Source organism: Plutella xylostella, chromosome 14, assembly GCF_932276165.1.
Source record: "Plutella xylostella chromosome 14, ilPluXylo3.1, whole genome shotgun sequence".
Taxonomy (NCBI): Eukaryota; Metazoa; Arthropoda; class Insecta; order Lepidoptera; family Plutellidae; genus Plutella; species Plutella xylostella.
The window spans coordinates 4,710,178-4,728,641 of NC_063994.1; the positions used below are offsets into that span (position 1 = coordinate 4,710,178).

General features: G+C 37.5%; 1 protein-coding gene across 4 annotated transcripts in view; it reads left to right on the forward strand.

The window, feature by feature from the left end:
* LOC105387567 (paired box protein Pax-6) overlaps positions 1-17,668 on the forward strand; it is a 45,291-nt gene extending 27,623 nt beyond the window's left edge. For 2 of the 4 annotated variants that reach the window (XM_011558307.3, XM_048625437.1), the window contains exons 6-10: positions 4,406-4,555; positions 5,402-5,484; positions 12,043-12,224; positions 13,585-13,763; positions 16,334-17,668. In XM_011558307.3, the coding sequence (XP_011556609.2) occupies positions 4,406-4,555; positions 5,402-5,484; positions 12,043-12,224; positions 13,585-13,763; positions 16,334-16,422 (683 nt within the window). In that variant the 3' untranslated portion in view covers positions 16,423-17,668. The remainder of the gene's footprint in view (positions 1-4,405; positions 4,556-5,401; positions 5,485-12,042; positions 12,225-13,584; positions 13,764-16,333) is intronic. The other 2 variants (XM_011558308.3, XM_011558309.3) reach the window with 1 other exon arrangement.
* Positions 17,669-18,464: the final 796 nt, after the last annotated feature.

Here is an 18,464-nt window from a genome sequence, read left to right on the forward strand (position 1 = left end):
TACATACTTAAATTACATAATAGTATAGATACGTTAGTTAGATAAAAAAACTAGTTAGAACCATAGTAACGGTAACGGTACCAAAAAGTTAAAATACTGATCCAGAAAAAAATCACGGAATAGTATGGGTCCAAGCATACCTCCTAGTGGGATGCCGTAGTTATAGAGCTGAGGAGAGGAAAGTGGGGGTGAAACATGTCTCTGCACAGTGCGTCTCGTCTCTCCAAAGATTAAACCCTTTGAATCGACGTGTGTGTCACGCACACCTGCCTTAGATCATTTCGTCAAGTGTAACACGCTTTTTGAACACCTCATTAACCAATCAGAGGCGTGCATTTTGACGCTATAGATGTTCAATGCTTTTAATAGGGACTAAGATTTTATAGTGCGTTTTTTTAAGCAACTTTACGAATAGCATAAATCCTGATTAAATACTAATTGCAATGCCCAATGACCACTCAGCCAATCACCAGTTCTGTGACATACTTAAGTTGAAAAGTTGTAAAACCAACAATGTCGCAGAAATTTTTGCATTTAGCCAACAACCGCTTTAAGCGCGACGTAAGTTTGCACGTCACAACACTTAACCCTTAACCTGGTGAAGTGGCCGGGTCTTTCTGACCTCTTCCGAGTTTCCACGTCGCCGGCGAAGTGTTGTGTGAACACGTGATTCGCATTTTGAATTCGGCCGCACCGAGACTTTTCCGCCATCTTGCTTTTTAACAGATTCCCTCTTTCCGTCTTGTACTTACTTCAGCTTTACACTTTTCGCAGAGTGTTCTGTTTTATGTGGTTTCAGATATAACATTGTTAAATAAAACTGACAGTTATTCGGTATTTTTATTATAATCGACATTTATTCCTGTAATATTTAGTATCCAATCTAAGAAGTATAAATATATTTATTTATATATTTATTTTATTTTTATTATTTTACTGTCCTAATCTATTCGACTGTGACTAGGAAATCTCTAAAAAATCGTACATAATAATTGACGAGAGTAATTTTCTCTCTCTACATTAGAATTTGACAGTTATTTAGACCTTTTACCATTGAGGACCGCGGCGTTTGCGGGCATGTGAGTAAATAGTGATTGTTTGGAGTTCATTACGGCTGCACACAGTCATCGGCGGCAGTGGTCCCTGTGGTTTAGCTTCAATGGACGCTGCACTACTAAACTACCCGCGGGAATCATTAGTTCATGATTACGGAGAATTTTAGGCGTAACGTGAAATTAGATGTACTATTAATGAATATCCAAGTATAGCGTTGTTTAGATTAGACAAAAATATTTCATATAATATACGAATAATCGAACCAAAAAAAACTTAACCCCATTAATAAGCGTCGTTTTTTTTATTTTATAAGCACCTATTTTATAAATCAATCAACAATATGTACACTTCAGAAATCAATCATTCATTAAAAGTGTGCAACTGACTCTGTAAATGAATACCACTTAAATTGCATAGTCTGACTTTCGACACGCTTTTGAAACAATGACTTTTTAACTTGATTGTACTTATAAGTACAATATTTCAAATGAATTGAACCCAAATGGGGTTCATTTCATAATTCAGTATTGCTGAACTGTACTGGCTATGTAAAATTATTTAACATTTCACTAATTCCAAGATCAAGGCAGTACTCTCCACACATTACCTATACATTTTAAACTAGGAAAAGTGAGAAGAAACAAACTCCTTCTTATTTTTAATGATAATAAATGTTTGCACAAAAAAACATTACTGCTTTGCAAAAGAGGGTTTGGCCCAACATTTGTACCACTTGACGGAACAATAAATACGACAAAATGTTATCAACCAGACATATCAACTAATTGAGATGGCCCCGGAGGGCACCCTAAACTAGATCATTACGCCCAACCAGCCTTCGTATGACCCACCATTTTACTGCCTTGTGCAAGAAAATAACATGAACAAATAGGGATAAATGCCCAGTCACAGGCCTTATTAGACTGGCCAGTGTTTCTATTACTCACATCTTGCAGGGCGGACCAGTAAAAGTGTTTATTCGAGTGACTAATTTTATAGTTAGATTAATGTTATTTTTTTACTCAACGCATCTTTTAAAAATTTTCGCCTGTTTGTAACAGGAATATTCAACCATTATCAGAGCGTAAAGGTTTGTTTGACATAATATCAAGCTCACTTTCACAAAAATCGCAATGGGAAAAATAAACAACGATAAAACGGTTCAAACGTTAAGATAAGAAGCAGCACGTTCCATCATACTCGCCAACTTGACACTAGTAGAATGGTCGGCGCATCGAGCGACAGTATCGATCAGAAAATAATCGGTATTATTCCCTATCGCTATCCTGCTGGCGATTTCGCTTCGATAACTCCAATTTCGTTTCCTCCCCCTACACCACCCACGCGCCCTTTTTGTAGACCTATTTTCTCCCCAATTTTTTCCCCTCCCGCCTTTTTTGTTCTTTTCTTATTTCTCTTACTATTATTTTCTGAGTCTCATCTGGCCGGTTTTTCTTGGGTTTTAGGGCCGCGGTGACCGGCAATCTTATTGCGTGTATTGTTTTTTTTTATTTCTGAGGTGAAATTAAAGAAACTGTAAAGAAATTCGACTCTTCAAAGACAAACTGATGCCTATTTGTTTAATAATTTGTTTGTCATTCCGTAATTAAACATACCTAAGTATGTAGTTACTTTCTCTCATCGATGTCATCATGACTAATCAAAACGGATGAGGGAAGCAAGGACTTATGTGAGGACAATTCTGGGGAAATTGCATAACATAGTACCCGAGGCTAAACTCACAACACACTGATGCAGCAAAACTTGTGAAAGGTTTTTGTTTTTGCAACCCGATGACAATTAAGGTACGTATTTAAAGAAAACAAATATGAAAACAGAAGTCTGAAATTAAAATAGATACATTACTATAAATAAATTTGACTTACTTACGCCTCTTTATCTACACTTAACAGTCATCGAACCTACTTCATAAGAACAAATAAACGGTGCAATTTCGTAGCAGAACTCACGTGTGTTGCTCTCACCACATCTGCATCATGCACACAATAATTACATATTACGTACTCACATACCCATATTAATAACACCACTCATTCAAATTGTCTGATACTTTCAAGAGGCCGATGCTAATGGCCCTTACCCCAGATGGAGGGCGATAGTGAAACTAAACGTTATTTGTAATGTCGACATGCCCCTAGCTAATTGATTAATTTGCTTTACGACTGCGTCCCGCGTTCGAATCCCGTAATGGTGGTACGGACAACTGGTTCTGCTCAATGGGAGTCTGTTGCACAATCTGTCAAGTTTTTCTCTGTGTGCCTTCTTGTTTTGACGTGTATGGATTTGCAAAGATGAGTTTGCGTATCTTTTGTTTTGGTTCTGTTAGTTTGTTAGGTAAAATAATTCGTATCTAAAGAAACTGACGGCGTCGAGTAAAGTTCTTCGGCCAGCCACCAAACCATTATTTCTCAATTCTGAGAGGTAAACAAACTAGCTAAGAAATTAAGTTTGACAATTACTGCCATACCTGGCAGTAATTGTCTACCGATCTAGACGGAGATGGCGGGACGACCTGGACAGACTTTTTGCCAGAATGGCGTCAGGAGGTCGACAACAGATACGTGTGTTATAAGCATAGGGAGGCCTTTGCCAAACTAAGCCATCTTAAAGTAACTAAGTCGAACTAAAACCGAAACAAAATTGAATACAGACACAGAAAAATAAAATACCGTTGCAAGCAGAACAGTGCATCGACAAATAAATAACAATAACAATGCCCCACCTCTAGAGCGTCAGCAAAACGGTTCAATTTCAAATGATTGATTGGAGAGACACTCTTCAATCAGGCGACATGGCGAATACGATCGGTTGACAATTTTGATTGATCACGAACGCGTGCAAGCTACGACGCTGGAAGTTGGAGGGCATATTCATGCAGAAAATTATGTGCTTAATTCTGTGAAAATAACCAAATCTTTAAGTCGTAATGAATGAAGTATTTACTACTATTATAAGCTTTTTATCTCTGAAAGAAGCATAAAAATATCATCTGTTACCAAACGTTAACACTAATAAAGTAAGGGCAAATTAGAAAGCGGTATCGGTATTTTTGTTTGACAGGTGATATAATCAAGACTGTTGTTCGAGCGAAGTCTAGGCCATTACTATCAGCTTCTCTTTTCCTTCATTCCAGCTCAGTTACTGGATCACCAGTCCACCACCCTCATTTATTAGCAATCAGCACACCTTTGTCTATCTGTAAGATCCATAACAGTTACAGCATCATATAACGAATGCTGCTTATTAAGGATTATCGACTGTTAATGTTCGATTTTGGTAACCCTTCAGATCTATTAAAACATGTACCTAACCAAAGAACCCTCCACAGATGCTGCACCCTCAGACGCAGGGTCAGACGGCAACAGTGAACACGCATCATCAGGGGACGAAGACTCGCAGATGAGGCTTCGACTGAAGAGGAAACTGCAGAGGAACCGGACCAGCTTCACCAATGACCAGATTGACAGCTTAGAGAAAGGTATAGCTAGAAGATAATGACACAGTCTCTACCGCTCGCCTTTCGAGTCTAGTGTTAGACATTGCAAATGATACGACTTTAATGGCGGATGGTCGAGAATTACCCCGTTGCGTTGGTGTTGATATGAAGACCTTGGAAATTCCCAGGTGAAAATTGATAGGCAAAGCGCCCTTCCAATAGCGTGTTTTATTAGTTTAAAAATAAACTGTCAATATGCCCATCTTTCCATAATCAGAAAATCTGTCCCCAAACCTCCCTAACTCGAGCCTAATGACACCTCCCAGTGGGGCCTATAAACCTATTTCCAACCCTCCCCAATTTATTATTGACAAACATAATAATCACACAGTTTATTAGTAGATAAATAAATATTTTGTCCCCTGTATTTGTGGAGCTCTCGAGATATGGCGTAGAGGCCAATTATTGATGTTGACCCCGGCTTTAATCATAGTTCTGCTTGTTTGTCCCATAAGTCAATGCTGCGATTGGACTTCTGAAGTAGGACTCTTAAGGGAAATCTTAACGACAACATCGATAATAGCTTTCAAAGGAATAATTTCTTTTGCGATCAGCTTTATTATCTTTGTGACGTTCAATTGCTACGTCGTCTACATAACTACTAAATTAAATTATGATATTTTAATCTCATTTGCGGTACTTTATAAGTCAAAGCCATCTCTTCTCATACAGTGTTGTGTTGCTTGTATTTGGGGCTCCGGCTACCTCGTAGTCTGCTTAGCTCACATCCTTTGGGCGCCAAATCAAATTCAAACTCCCATTTCAAATTTGGAATTCGAACGCGTCTACTAGTGTTGTCCAGAAATTGAATTTAGAATCTGTTCGCAGAGTTCGAGCGGACGCATTACCCCGACGTGTTTGCGCGGGAACGGCTGGCCGAAAAGATAGGATTGCCTGAGGCACGTATCCAGGTAAAATAAAGTCCACTTTACACCGCGGTGGGGGTGTATCGGCTAACATCTTTGTACGTGTCGACTAACTGGTGGTGGGGTTTTTAGTGCTAGTGTTGTGCCGCGGTGTTTGTTCCCGTCTTGTACAGGTAAGTGAAGGTTGTGTATGTGTGTAATTTGAATTGTGTAAAAATTTGCGCAATGTAAGGAGAGAGAAGGAATGCTTAGATCCTTAAATAGGTAATTATTTCCATGGATTGAATTAATATTATTACTTATGATACAATGGAAATGTGTTATGATAAGAAAGCGTTAGGTCTAGATCTTCATAAAAGGGGTCTCAAAACAAAAATAAATGTTTGAGTAATTACTGTAAGAAAGTAGACTAAGTAAATAATTTTGTACTTTCACAATGTAATAATAATAGAATATCCTAAAAAATTGTGTACCAAACTACACAACATTTTGTCGAAGTCCGATGGCAAAAAACTACACAGGGGCGTATATTAAAACGAACGCGTTCATAAGGGCATGTTTACACTGCTATGTTTGCGTAGGCACAGGCCGCATGTAGATGCGTCTTTAGCAAACAAGCTAAAAAAACAAGGGCTTTATTATAAAGCCCCACCACACCACGAGTACACTTATGAATATTATGTAAAAATGGGGAACTTTTGTTTGTCCGTGTACATAAAATGTTAGCTTTACGGTATAACTACATGACTATGAAAATATTGGTCGAACAATATGGTAAATATTGTTTTTATTGTTTGCGTTTTATGTGTGTTTTTTGTTCTGATATTAGGATGGCAAGTGATAGTTAGATAAAGCAATATTTTTAATCAATACATATAACATTATTTTATATTGAACAAATACGTAGGTATACAGGTACGCGAAATATTCTGTTTCAATTTCAAATATTTACTGTGTGGATTGTTAGCATTTTATTAAAATATACTACGTACCAAAATTTAAATGTATTACTGTATCTATAAAAACAATATTTTTGAGTGCCAGCATAAAATTACCCTTTCATGGCACAAAACATTAGCGGTGTTATTCTGGCAACAAACGTCAGTTTGTCATCTGACAGTTCGCGCACTCAGCTAGCCCGTCGTATAATGTGTTCCAGACCTTATAAACAGTGTTGCCAACAGTTTAAAAGGTCATTTATCACTTCCGTCCCACATTACTGGGCAAGTTTTAAAATGCCGGTAATGCGCTTTTGACTGCAACATTTAAGTGCGAACTTTTAAAGTGCATTAGGTTGAGTACAGTTTAATCGAATAAACTTAGAAACAGTTTTGTTTGAATAACTTATAGCAAAACGGTACTCGCCTAAGTTTGAAAATGATTTATCATTATTTTTCAACACTAAGAGAAGAGGGTTAGTAAATGTGTGATTTTGAAATCAGTTTCTGTATATTTTGTGTCTGGACTTCTGGAGCTTCAAAATTATTACAGTGTTGTATATTAAAATTTAATTAAACCCTCCTATTTATTCTATAAACACCTTATTTTCATATTGAATTTTCAGTATAAATTGTATTCTATTTAAAAAGTATATTTAATATCTTTACCGAACACCTAATCGTAAATTTTCTATTCAAATTCCGAAAATAGACTCGTTTTAGATCTGCCGCAAACTGCTAAAGCTTAGGGTGTCCATCAGTTGGCATCTTCTCGGGAAACACCACGTGTTGCCGGCGCGGGTTCAAGGCTGTGCTGAAAGATGTAGGGTGACCATCAATACCGATGTGTAGGGAACATACCTTGAGGTTTTTTTTGTGGCTTTTTCAGCAGAACTATATTGTTTGTTTATTTACCGTATTGTATGCTAAATATACTTGTTTACCATGTTATTGCTGATTTATGTTTGAGTTTACTATACTTATTCAGATTATTGCAGATATTCTATCTTTCTATTCTATTTTTTTCATATGGTAGAAAATGATAACATAAATATAATTGAATAAGCTGTAGATAGATTGCTATTATCTAAATAAGAGCTCATTTTGCCGTAACATAAAATTAAAGAACATTAGGTACTGCTCATTTTCCTACATAAAATATATCCTTTTCTGATTCAGAAGTAGAATAAATACGTAACAAAACCGAACCGACCTTCTGATCTTGATGCGCATTTAATCGCAACATTAATTACCTACTTATCTGAGACCGCGCCGTAAACTTAGTCCCGTTAATCCCGATACTTCACGTTATCATGGTCACCCCACGGGGGGTATATTGATCGAGGCGGAGGGGGTACATCCGGCAAGGGAAGGGGAGGGGGTTGTTTTGAAAATTGGCGCGGTCTAACCGCGTATTTTGCACTTTTTTCTTTTCAGTTTATTTCTTTTGTGCCAGTGTTTGTTACAGCCTTTTTTCTTGTTTGGCTGTAAGGCCACCATCTTTAATATTTTTCAATAGTCGTAGTCGGCTTCGCGTATTTTTACTACTATTTATGAATGTGTAGTTTTTAATAGTATATATTTATACTTTATTATTCCTTTGTTTTGGATTCTATGAGATAACTAAACTAAACATCTATACTACGAAACACCACAAGCCAACAAACGAAAAGTATCAACAATTATTTCAGTTATTTCGCATAAAATTAATATTTCAATAGAATCCGAACTAAATAATTATGTATATGTAGTGAAGTTACTAATTAACTAACTTCATACAAAACAAGTTCTAAATAAATAAACAACTGAAAAATTACCGGCATAAACCTGATTAAACTGAATTTGACAAACAAAACATAGGTAGTAGGAACGTTCTTTATGATATAGGTAATTTAATTAACTAAGTACGTGAAAATTATTTTGTTGCCAAAATGTATCTATAATGCGGCAAGTTACTTGGCGACCCTCCTTGCGGGGTGAAAGAAGTGGCGGGGGCGAGGTAGCACGACATGCTACACACGTAGAAAAGTGTGCCCGGATTAATCTCGCGATAGCTTGTAACTATTTCTGACGTAAGTAAAATTTTATTCTATGAGTGTTCCCGTAAATGTCATATTTAGCTTAAAATTTATAGTTTGACAGCATTAAAATTTGGATGTTTACCTTCAGAATATCTACCAATTTGAATTTATTTATGTAAAAGTGTTTTATTTTATAAATCAATTTCCATGTCACTTTCATGTTCACTCTCTGTTTGAACTTGTTCATCGTCGTCGTCATCCTCATCTTCATCATCGTTTTCATTAACTTCAATTATAAATCTAAGACAAAAACCAATTAATGTTTAATTTACAATAAATTATCAATAAACAATAACATACCTGTCCAATACATCGTCAAATACTCTATCAGATTTATAATATTCGTCTTAATTTTTTATGACATGGTCGTCACAATTTCTCCACTTTTTAGGCGAATAATTAGAGAAAAGCAACTCTAAGTCTTTTATCTCTTTATCTAAGTTAGAGTCAATCGACGTTCTTGCGAGCTCGCCTTTCGCGTACCGCCACACAAGTTCAATAGGATTTAATTCCGGGTGGTATGGCGGTAGGCGAAGGACGATATGACCATTTTCTTTCAAAATTTCATCAATTTTGTAATTTTTCTCTGTGTTTTGCTCATTAATTACTTTCATTAAATCACATAAATTTTGGTTGCTTTCCTAGTTACAAGAACTGACAACTGACGCACTGTCATATGGACTCTTCGTCTTTGTTGTTTACTTTTTCGTATCTGACTGCGCAGTACCAACCTTTAGCCGCGTAGCATGACTGATCCGGTACGCTGTTCTACAAGAAGCCCCTATATTGAGACATTATACGATTTGTTGTTTTTAACGTTATTTTGTTGACGAATTATAGATACCTAATAATAATATAATGATAATATTAAAAAGGCCTCAACATTCATCCTAAAACTAATGGTCTCAGGATCAATGATCTCATGTGGGTCGCACTCAAATTATGACAGACTATATAAGACATGTGGCCGCCTCGGCTGCGCGGCCGAGACTGCCGTAACAATGACATGCAATGCACGCGTTGCCCTTCCCCGCTACCCTCCCGCTACCCGCTGTCGTCTTGGGTACCTCGTCCCCTCCGCGTCTTTCACCCCGCAAGGAGGGTCGCCAAGCAACTTGCCAATCTATAGCTCTGCGACGTAGGTCATTTAAGGTGTTAGAAATCATCAAATCAAACAATTTATTTATTCGTTACGATAACCATCACCTGTGTACTTACTAGTAAATTGTACTTACTAGTTTCTGGTAGGCACAGGCAGCCCTATTGCTTAACATATAAATGTACAAAATTCAAAATAATAACATTCAGTTATAGTTATTCTACTGAGGGTTAAAATGGCGGGCGTTATTCATGAAAATGCGGGAAATAAGTAGAAGGGCGGGAAAAGGGCCTGTCATGGCCGCGGAAATAACACAGATAAGAGGGGCGAGGGAAGAAACTTCATCATATTTACTCTGTGTGATTATGATTAAACAAAGTGATTGTTCTTTGGATTGTATATTTTCGTAGATTTAGCGCAACCGGAGGATATAAATTAAACTTTTAGTGAAATATTTACTGTTGTTGACAGCCTTAAATTTATGTAGGTATTTGCCAGGATACTTTTATAACACTAACATAAAATAAGATTTCTGTCAACTTTAGGTAGATTCCATTTTGGTATATTGTTCGTATCCTTTACCACCATATATAAAGAAATATAAAATGGAAACTCACTTCACATATTATAGGTTCTATACCCTGTCAAGTTTCCTTTCCGAGGGTTGCCCGATATAAAATATTGTTGCAATCCAACCTATTTGTTGGAGGCCGAAAGCAATAACATTATGACTTATTGCCTTTCAGACCGCTTTTGATGTTAACTTGTGTTATTTTTTTCGGTGATTTTTCGTATTTCTCTTGTGGGAGCTGATGGGTGTTGTGATTTATGGTTTTCGGTGCAAAGTTTTTTGGTCGTTGTTTTTATACGCTGCATATGACCAAGAAAAGTTAATTGAGTTTTTTAATATTGCTATCATATTGTCGTCAATACTCCATGACATGACACTTTTTAATCTTACATATGGGTGCAACTATAGTTAACTATTTAGCAATCTGTTGTACTGAAATAAATGACTGAAAAGTTGTGAATTGCTTTAACGTTTTTTAAAAAGCTGTATTTAAAATGAAAACGCCTTCCCTTTTTCATCATAAGCTTTGCAATGCTACACATAATAGCGCGACCGCCTCGTCATTACAAAAGGGCGGGAAAGGCGCCATATTGCCGCCGCCATGACACCCGCCGGAAGTGACGCGCACGTGAGCGGATCTTCCGGTCGCGTTCCGTTCCACGCAGTTCAATGTCACAATATTGTGTCTATGGTCCAATTATTTTATCTCTTTAATGTGTTATCTTACTCTGCGTTGATTGCGAAATTGAAGCCGCAATTTTAAAACATGTAATGATATCGTAAGCAAATATTTGAAAAAGGAAGGTAAATATGGCGTGTGTGCCTCAACCACAATTTTCGCCAGTAAAGCAGCACCCTTTAATATCATAATGATGTGAAATATTAACTTTATTACTTAATTAAATGACTTAATTAACAACCGGCTCACGTGATACACGTCGCGTTTATTTAAATTACCCGCTAAGTGTTTATGTTGTGTAAAAGGGTGGTATTTTTTGCGTAATCGTAAATTATGTAAAGTAGGTATTACTTCGTAGTCATGCACAGGGGTTATTATTCTCAAACAAAGAAAATTTAATACACAACTATACCATTTTTCAGAGCTTATGATATGTGGGACGTTTTGAGTTTGACAGTTCTAGAGATGTCCGAGAGTGAAATCCTATCGACTTGAACATATCGATTTGTATATACTCCATAGTTTATATAAATATGAATTTATTCGTATTTTCGGAAAACACATTATACTTGCCGCTTTCAGTATATGCTTCTACTGCTATTGCTCTCAGAATCTGATGTATCCTAAAAATGGTTCTCCATATAAAATTTGTTGGTCACTTGACTTAGAATTTCTTAAAGTCATATAGCAGAAGTTGTTCCGAACCTGTATAGTTAATGTAGTGTCATTAAAATAAAGATATCTCGAATAAAAATATGTAAGGAAAAGTTATGTTTTTTAAAAATAAAATACCTCTCTCGATAGTTAATTATTTCATTTAAGGGATAAGTTGACTTTTTGGACAACCTGTATAATACAATGTTGTAAAATTTCTAATATTGTATAAATTTTAATCGATTTTAGAATGTCGACTTTGATGTGTCGCATCTCTAGTACGTTCCATTTTACCAAAGTGCGTACTCTAGAAATATATATTATCTGTGGTCATTGTCAATAAAATGACAGATTTTGCAATAGTATTCATGCGTTAAATGGAAAATTTTAAAGTGTCACCCATGTCTTTGAATCTGGAAAATGGTATAAAGGGAATAATAATGAAGTACCTTATGGATAGGTATTCTTGAAAACCTTAATTAATTGTATGGTCAAAATCCTAAGCACACCTAGTTATAAATATTCTTAACTACTTTACATTTTAATGAAACCAAAACCTAACCTAAAAATTTCCTCACCAGGTATGGTTCTCCAACCGACGAGCCAAGTGGAGAAGAGAAGAGAAGCTACGAAGCCAGCGGCGGGACGCCCCCGCGCCCTCACCCCCCGCCCCTCCGGCGCCCAGGATACCCCTCAACGGGGGCTTCAACTCCATGTACAGCCCCATACCACAACCCATCGCCACCATGGCGGATACGTATAGGTAAATATCACCTCTTTGCTGCGAAATTGTGGACGTGACTTTTTGTGATCGATAAGCGCTTGATATTATTATTCTGAGGGATTGATTGACGATTGCTGGCTGAAAGGATTAGAAATTAGAATTATGTTTATGAATAAAAATATATTTTTTTAATTATAAAAGTAGTGCTACGTGAGTGCTACAAATGTTTGCTACGACCGCTACGAAAGTTTGCCTACGTAATCGCGTAGCACGTCGTAGCCGCTAAAGTGTGTGAAAATGAGTAAAACGGACTGAAAGGTAACCGGTCCACAGCGTCTTTCTAACGCCATCTATGATCGAAGAGCGAGACTAATTAAATTGCACACGAAATCGAGCGGCAAAGGTCGCACCTCCTTGCGTTTTCCCGCCAACCGCAGTAGACGTCTGAAAATGGCGCGGAAAAACCAACATGGCGGGTGAACTAAGCTATGGAAATCTCATTTTCACGTAGACACTAGCGCCACTGTTAACTTGGAGATTTACTTTGCCAGTCTTTAGACCGAACAAGGTCGGGTTTTCACTTGAATTGATTTTTAATAGTGTCTTTAGTCTATGGGCTTTGGCTTTTGTCGTCGGGAAACTAAGTTAGTGAGACGAAAAGTTTCCGTTTTACCTTTAGTTTCTATGTTGGATGGGATCGGGGTTTTAATTTTCATTTACTTTTCGTGCCCTTTTTGATATTCATTTTTATTCCTTTAATTTTTACAATACCCTTTCCTTCGCTTATAATATTTTGTGACCTTAACTGTAGGCTCTGACTGTCTTATGGTCAGAATTCTATGACTAAAATTTATACGGCATAACTTTTAAAAGCACCGAACTTTATGCATATATATCAGTCAAGTCAGTACAGTAAGAATCAAACAAAAGAATAAATTAACCATAGACAACACGATGCAAAATTTTAAGCAAAGAAAACAACTGCATTCTGCCAATATCGCGTATTGACAGTCGTCTGCTAGTGACAGCTAGACGTCGCCCTGCCGCGTCTGTCAGGTGAAGCCTGTTTGTTCAACGAGATATTCCTAGGAATATTAAATATCTGGACTGAAGATTTTGTAAAAAATATTATGTATAAAAGAGCTGTTATCGTGTCGTGGCTACCATAATCAAAGTAAAAAGTAAAATGTAGAACACATTTTGTTTGACGAATCGCAATGTGTTCACATTCTAAGCATTTGTCTGACTTTTCCCTATATTTTTTTTACAAATTTGTGTATCTCAGAAGAATAACTTTCACGACATGCGACTTTCCCGCGCACTCAACTATCAACCCATATTTTTTTTCGAAACAAAAGGAACACCTCTATACGGCCTGTATAAGGAGTTCTGTTTACAGCCACCCTTACCTCCACAGCTCCATGTCCAGTGGTCTGACGTCATCGTGCCTGCAGCAGCGGGAGGGGGCCTACCCCTACATGTTTGGGGACGTGCTGGGAGGGGGGGGCTACTCCAGGGCGCCGGCTGCGCATCAGCAGCACTCAGCCTACTCGCAACCACAGGCGCCGGGAAGCACTGGTGAGTTTTTTTTTTATATTTGTCTATGTCAGAAGAGGTAATGGAATTTTACTGATAGAGCCTGGATTTCTTGGAAACGTTTGCGGTGAATTGGGTTTACGTTCCACTTTAATATTCCATAGGTAACTCAGTAATTTGATGGAAAGTTTATAATATCGAATAGTTACTTGAGGCTAGTAAGAATCTTATTTGAATTCAAACGCATAAGTACTCTAGTGCTAGTGTGTTTCTAACGTTCATTTGTTATTAGTAACATACCCAATGGCCAACTGTTTATTGGAGTCCTAAGATAATAATCCAATTCAATAAACTGTATTTGAACTAAGAAAGTCAGGTCGTCGGCAGATTTCTAAACCTAGGTAACTAGTCTAGGCACAAACCAAACAAATGCAAGATCTGTATAGTTCAACAAAAACAACGTTCCTGGTAATGTAATTTTATAGTAAAATCCTTCATCCATTCAACAACATCAGGTCCCCAAGTAGTCAACAAAAACACTCTTTGATCTAAACTCACAAAGGATTCAAATGTAAAGTTAGGTACAAAGAAACGGTTCAAAAGCAGAAAATCAAAAGTACCTAGAAAATATTTACCGACATAATGATCAAATGTAAAAAAATGCTGCCCTCAAGAGCTAAGGGCGTCTGGGCCGGGAGAAAAAAAAAAGACAGAAATGGAAAATTGAAGTCTATGCCCGGATTGGATTTACGCTTGTCTGTGTATCTCACAGAATGGATTCTAAATTGATTTTAAATATAAACACTTTTTGCGCTGGCTGGTAATAAAAATAAAAAACTTTGGCGCAATGGCAACACAGCCAACAGCCAAGCAACTTTCATTTTTGTAAATGCGAAAAAGCGCGGCAAAAAATCGGAGATTTATTATTCCCGAAAAAGAATAAACCGTGAGTTCTCATTGTTTTAAAAGGCCGTAACTTTTCCATTTGATATTATATATCACAGGGCCGACATTTTTAGCCGTAGGTGGTGGGGAAGGAATGAATTATTGTTTGTTTCGGGCCACGCCGCCATTGTCCGGAGTTTCCAGTTCTGATGCGAACAAAAGAGTTTTTCATTCAAAATGTACGCTCGCGTTTCATTTACTCTTTTCGTAGCTTTCGACGGGTGCATTTCCAGCTTCCCGCGGTATTAAATAATGCGGATTTGTTCCACTTTTCGCATTTTCACTCGGCTCTTTCATGAATTGTTGTAGTACTTGCATAAGTACAGCGGCGGCAGCGAGGCTTTTCGTTTGTTTTGCGTCTGTAATGGATTTGTGGCTTCAAGAAATGGACGAGGAATGCGCTAATGCTGTTTGCATAAGCCACTACCAACCACCAAGTATGCACCAGAGGTTATTGCCTAAAGGTGATACCCTAAAAACCCAAGCTTGCAAATAACAAACAATTAAATATCAGAGTATTTTTGACGGAAACAAAAATTCCCGCGTAAACCAACGAGCTTCCGACCATAAACACAGTATAAAACCATAGACGAACGACCATAGACACAGTCCATTGAGTGCAGCCTCCAAGGAGTGTTTACGTTCGATAATAACGGGTAATGAATGTAGACGGGCTCTCTGGTGCGGGGCTGTTATCGACACTGCGCACGCCATGGGGACGCCCGCGGCGGGAGCGATGTGGTAATCAACGTTTTATAGACGACTTCCTATTTATAAAGGAACATGTATTTACTTTTATTGTACACTGAAGTTATAGGGAGGAAGCAGATAGGAAGGTACTTAAAATATTTTCCGGCTTTTCTTTTGAATAATATTGGAGGTAAAACATAATGTTCTGTTGTAAATAGGAGATCAATAAAAGAATGACGGGTAGCGATATTTCCTTTCAGGTCCGCCATTTTGTAAAAAACCCAAACTGCCTACATCCTATTCGCCCCAACCTCCCCGTAATACGGGCAGACGTCATTCATAGGAGTGCCGATAGCTTTATGACGAACACACAATATTCAACCTTATTTACCACCCTATCTCGCCGCCTTCAAGTCCAATTTCCCTCAACAAGCGTGAATTCAGGCGTCAAATTTAACGTAACGCTTTGCTGCCCTGGACATAGGGTTGGAAATGCGGCGATAAGCGGCACAGGTTGAGCGTTCCGATAACTCGATTGTGTGTAATAAACGGAACCCTAATTGGAATCCTATTAGACAGATGGCGGCCGATACGATACGAAATGTTAATAGGTTTCAGGATTTGAGTTAGCATGTGTTTAGGATACAATTAGTACACGCATCGATGTTCTAGTGTATCGATATTGCTTCGATAGCAGTTCGAAGTGAACTTAGTGCTCAGAATCTGCGTCTATTCTTGAAGCACTGCCTTCCCCGTATCATGGTTTACCGGCCTTCAATTTAAGTAGCCTTCCATCCACAATCAAATTGACGTAAAACTGTAACTGCTGTTTCTAAATGTTACAAAACGCCGGCCACTCAAATTACTGGCAAAAATTCCCCGCCCGATACCGATCGCCCCAACTGTAAAACTTTAAACTTCGAGCCATTGTCTCTTTTTGCTTTTTTATTTTATTTACCCCACCCTTTGTGTCGTAGGTGTAATATCGGCGGGCGTCAGCGTGCCAGTTCAAATACCGTCGCAGGGGCCAGACCTCGCCAGTAACTACTGGGGGAGGCTCCAGTGATCGCAGCTTTTCGGGTTTCCCCATCGACTGCTCTCGATGCCGGAAAACCCGAACACCGAGTCGCCACCTAGCGGAGAAATGCCGCACAACTACGCCGACTTGTCGATGAGTGCGCTCAACATGACGGCGGGCCACGACGCTAGCGCCCTCGCGGCGGAAATGACCACTGAGAACAACTCAGCCTCGTAATCCCTCGGACTCACTCGAACCAAATTGAAATCTAACTCGAATTAAACAAAAGTGTGTGTGGTTTAAGTTTCGCAGAGAATCTCTGCTCTCAATATTTATGGTGCAGTTTAGTTTTGTAACATAGTTTCCGTTGTTCGATTTAATACTAAAGTTAAGCAACTGAGATGTTCAAAAGTAATTTGTAAGTAAATAAGCTAGGTAACAAATCAAAGTGTAAATAGCGCCATCTTGCGTCGGGTAGCGAAACTACCGGCTCGATGGTTTGAGTGTCAAATTGTGCCAATGAAAGAGTTTGTTCAAATAAAAACGGTTTCGCCTTTTACGTGCAAACCCTTTTTATTTGTTTGATGTTATGTGTGGGGGTGCAGTTCATTATAGCTAACATTGCACAGTCGTTACGTCGATTGCTTGCACCCTCGCGACAAATTGTCATACAAACTAACGATAATTGTATTTATCTTGTATAAAGTAATATGAATGTTGTAAGAATTGTACGTAAAGTGTTGATTCAATTACAGTTTCTCTAGGGGTTGAGGATATTCATTTATTACTAACTCACTTGTGTATATTTATTAGTTCTATTTCTAACAAGATAAGTAAGATCAATATTGCTGTGATTGGATATTAGAATAGACATTTTATTTCTTACCTACTGTGGAAATGTATCACTTCTACAATACCTGACGGACATTGCAGTTAATTTGTAAAAAAAAACTACTTAAACCCAGTTGCATGTACAAAATGTGAACCTACCTACAGTAATAATGTAATAACAGTAATAATACTTTATAAATTTCTCACTTATATCATCTATCAAATGGTGCTCATAACTCTGATCAGCACAAACTTAACAACTGTAAGTAAAACACAACAAAAACTGTACATTTTCATTTAAGTAAATAAACTATACAATGCAATACAGAGGTATAGGTTTAAGGTTGCGAGAAATTGTATATGTAATGTATTTTTAAGCATAATTGTAAATTAAATTATTACTAAATTTTAAGTGCATATAGAGGAGGAAGAATTACAGTGAAATTTATTAATAAATATTGCATTAACCATTACATTTTCTCGTTTTTTAATCTTCCCAAAGTACCTTCCTAGCATAAGTTTTGTAGCTAATATTTTGACACAAAAATATTGTGCAAAGAAAAACATATAATATCCACCCCAAACAAACAGTTATGATCAATTAAAATGATGTATGGACACAACACTCGAGTGTGTCAAATAATTTAACAATGGTCTAATAAAGTTCAATTCAGTAATAATATTAATAATAACCGTCACCCAACAGATGGCGCTGACTGCAGCGGAAAAAAACTTCTATTCCGTAAACTTAAAGTTACTTATTGCCACCCTCCAGTCATCGGCAAATAAAATATAAATGCAATTGCGTATTTCCCTTAATCCTTGGTTCTTATCCTGTTGTAATAAGATTTGGATTTGCAAAAACGCTAGCGTCATATGGATGGGTATTAGAAATTATGCTGTTAACTGTATTTGGGCGGTACATATTAATTTTGTGTGATGGTCCTTTGGCTTTCGTGCGAGGGGTCCGTTCCCTTATAGAAGCAGGGGTGGGACAGTACAATGGGATGGGATTAAATGTGTTGTGTTGTAGGCATTATAGTTATCTAAGCTATGGAATGGGGGAGAGCGGACCTAACTCTATACAGAGTGTTTTAAAGTGAAAAAACGATTTTAAATAAAATATTGGCGAGGTTATTACGGTAAGTATTCGCAGTAGCAAAGCAGATTTGAATCAACGAATCGGTTTTTTATTTCAAATCCAGTATTTCATATGAGTTAAAAATAATTTTTACACCTAAAATTTATTGTAGCTAAAT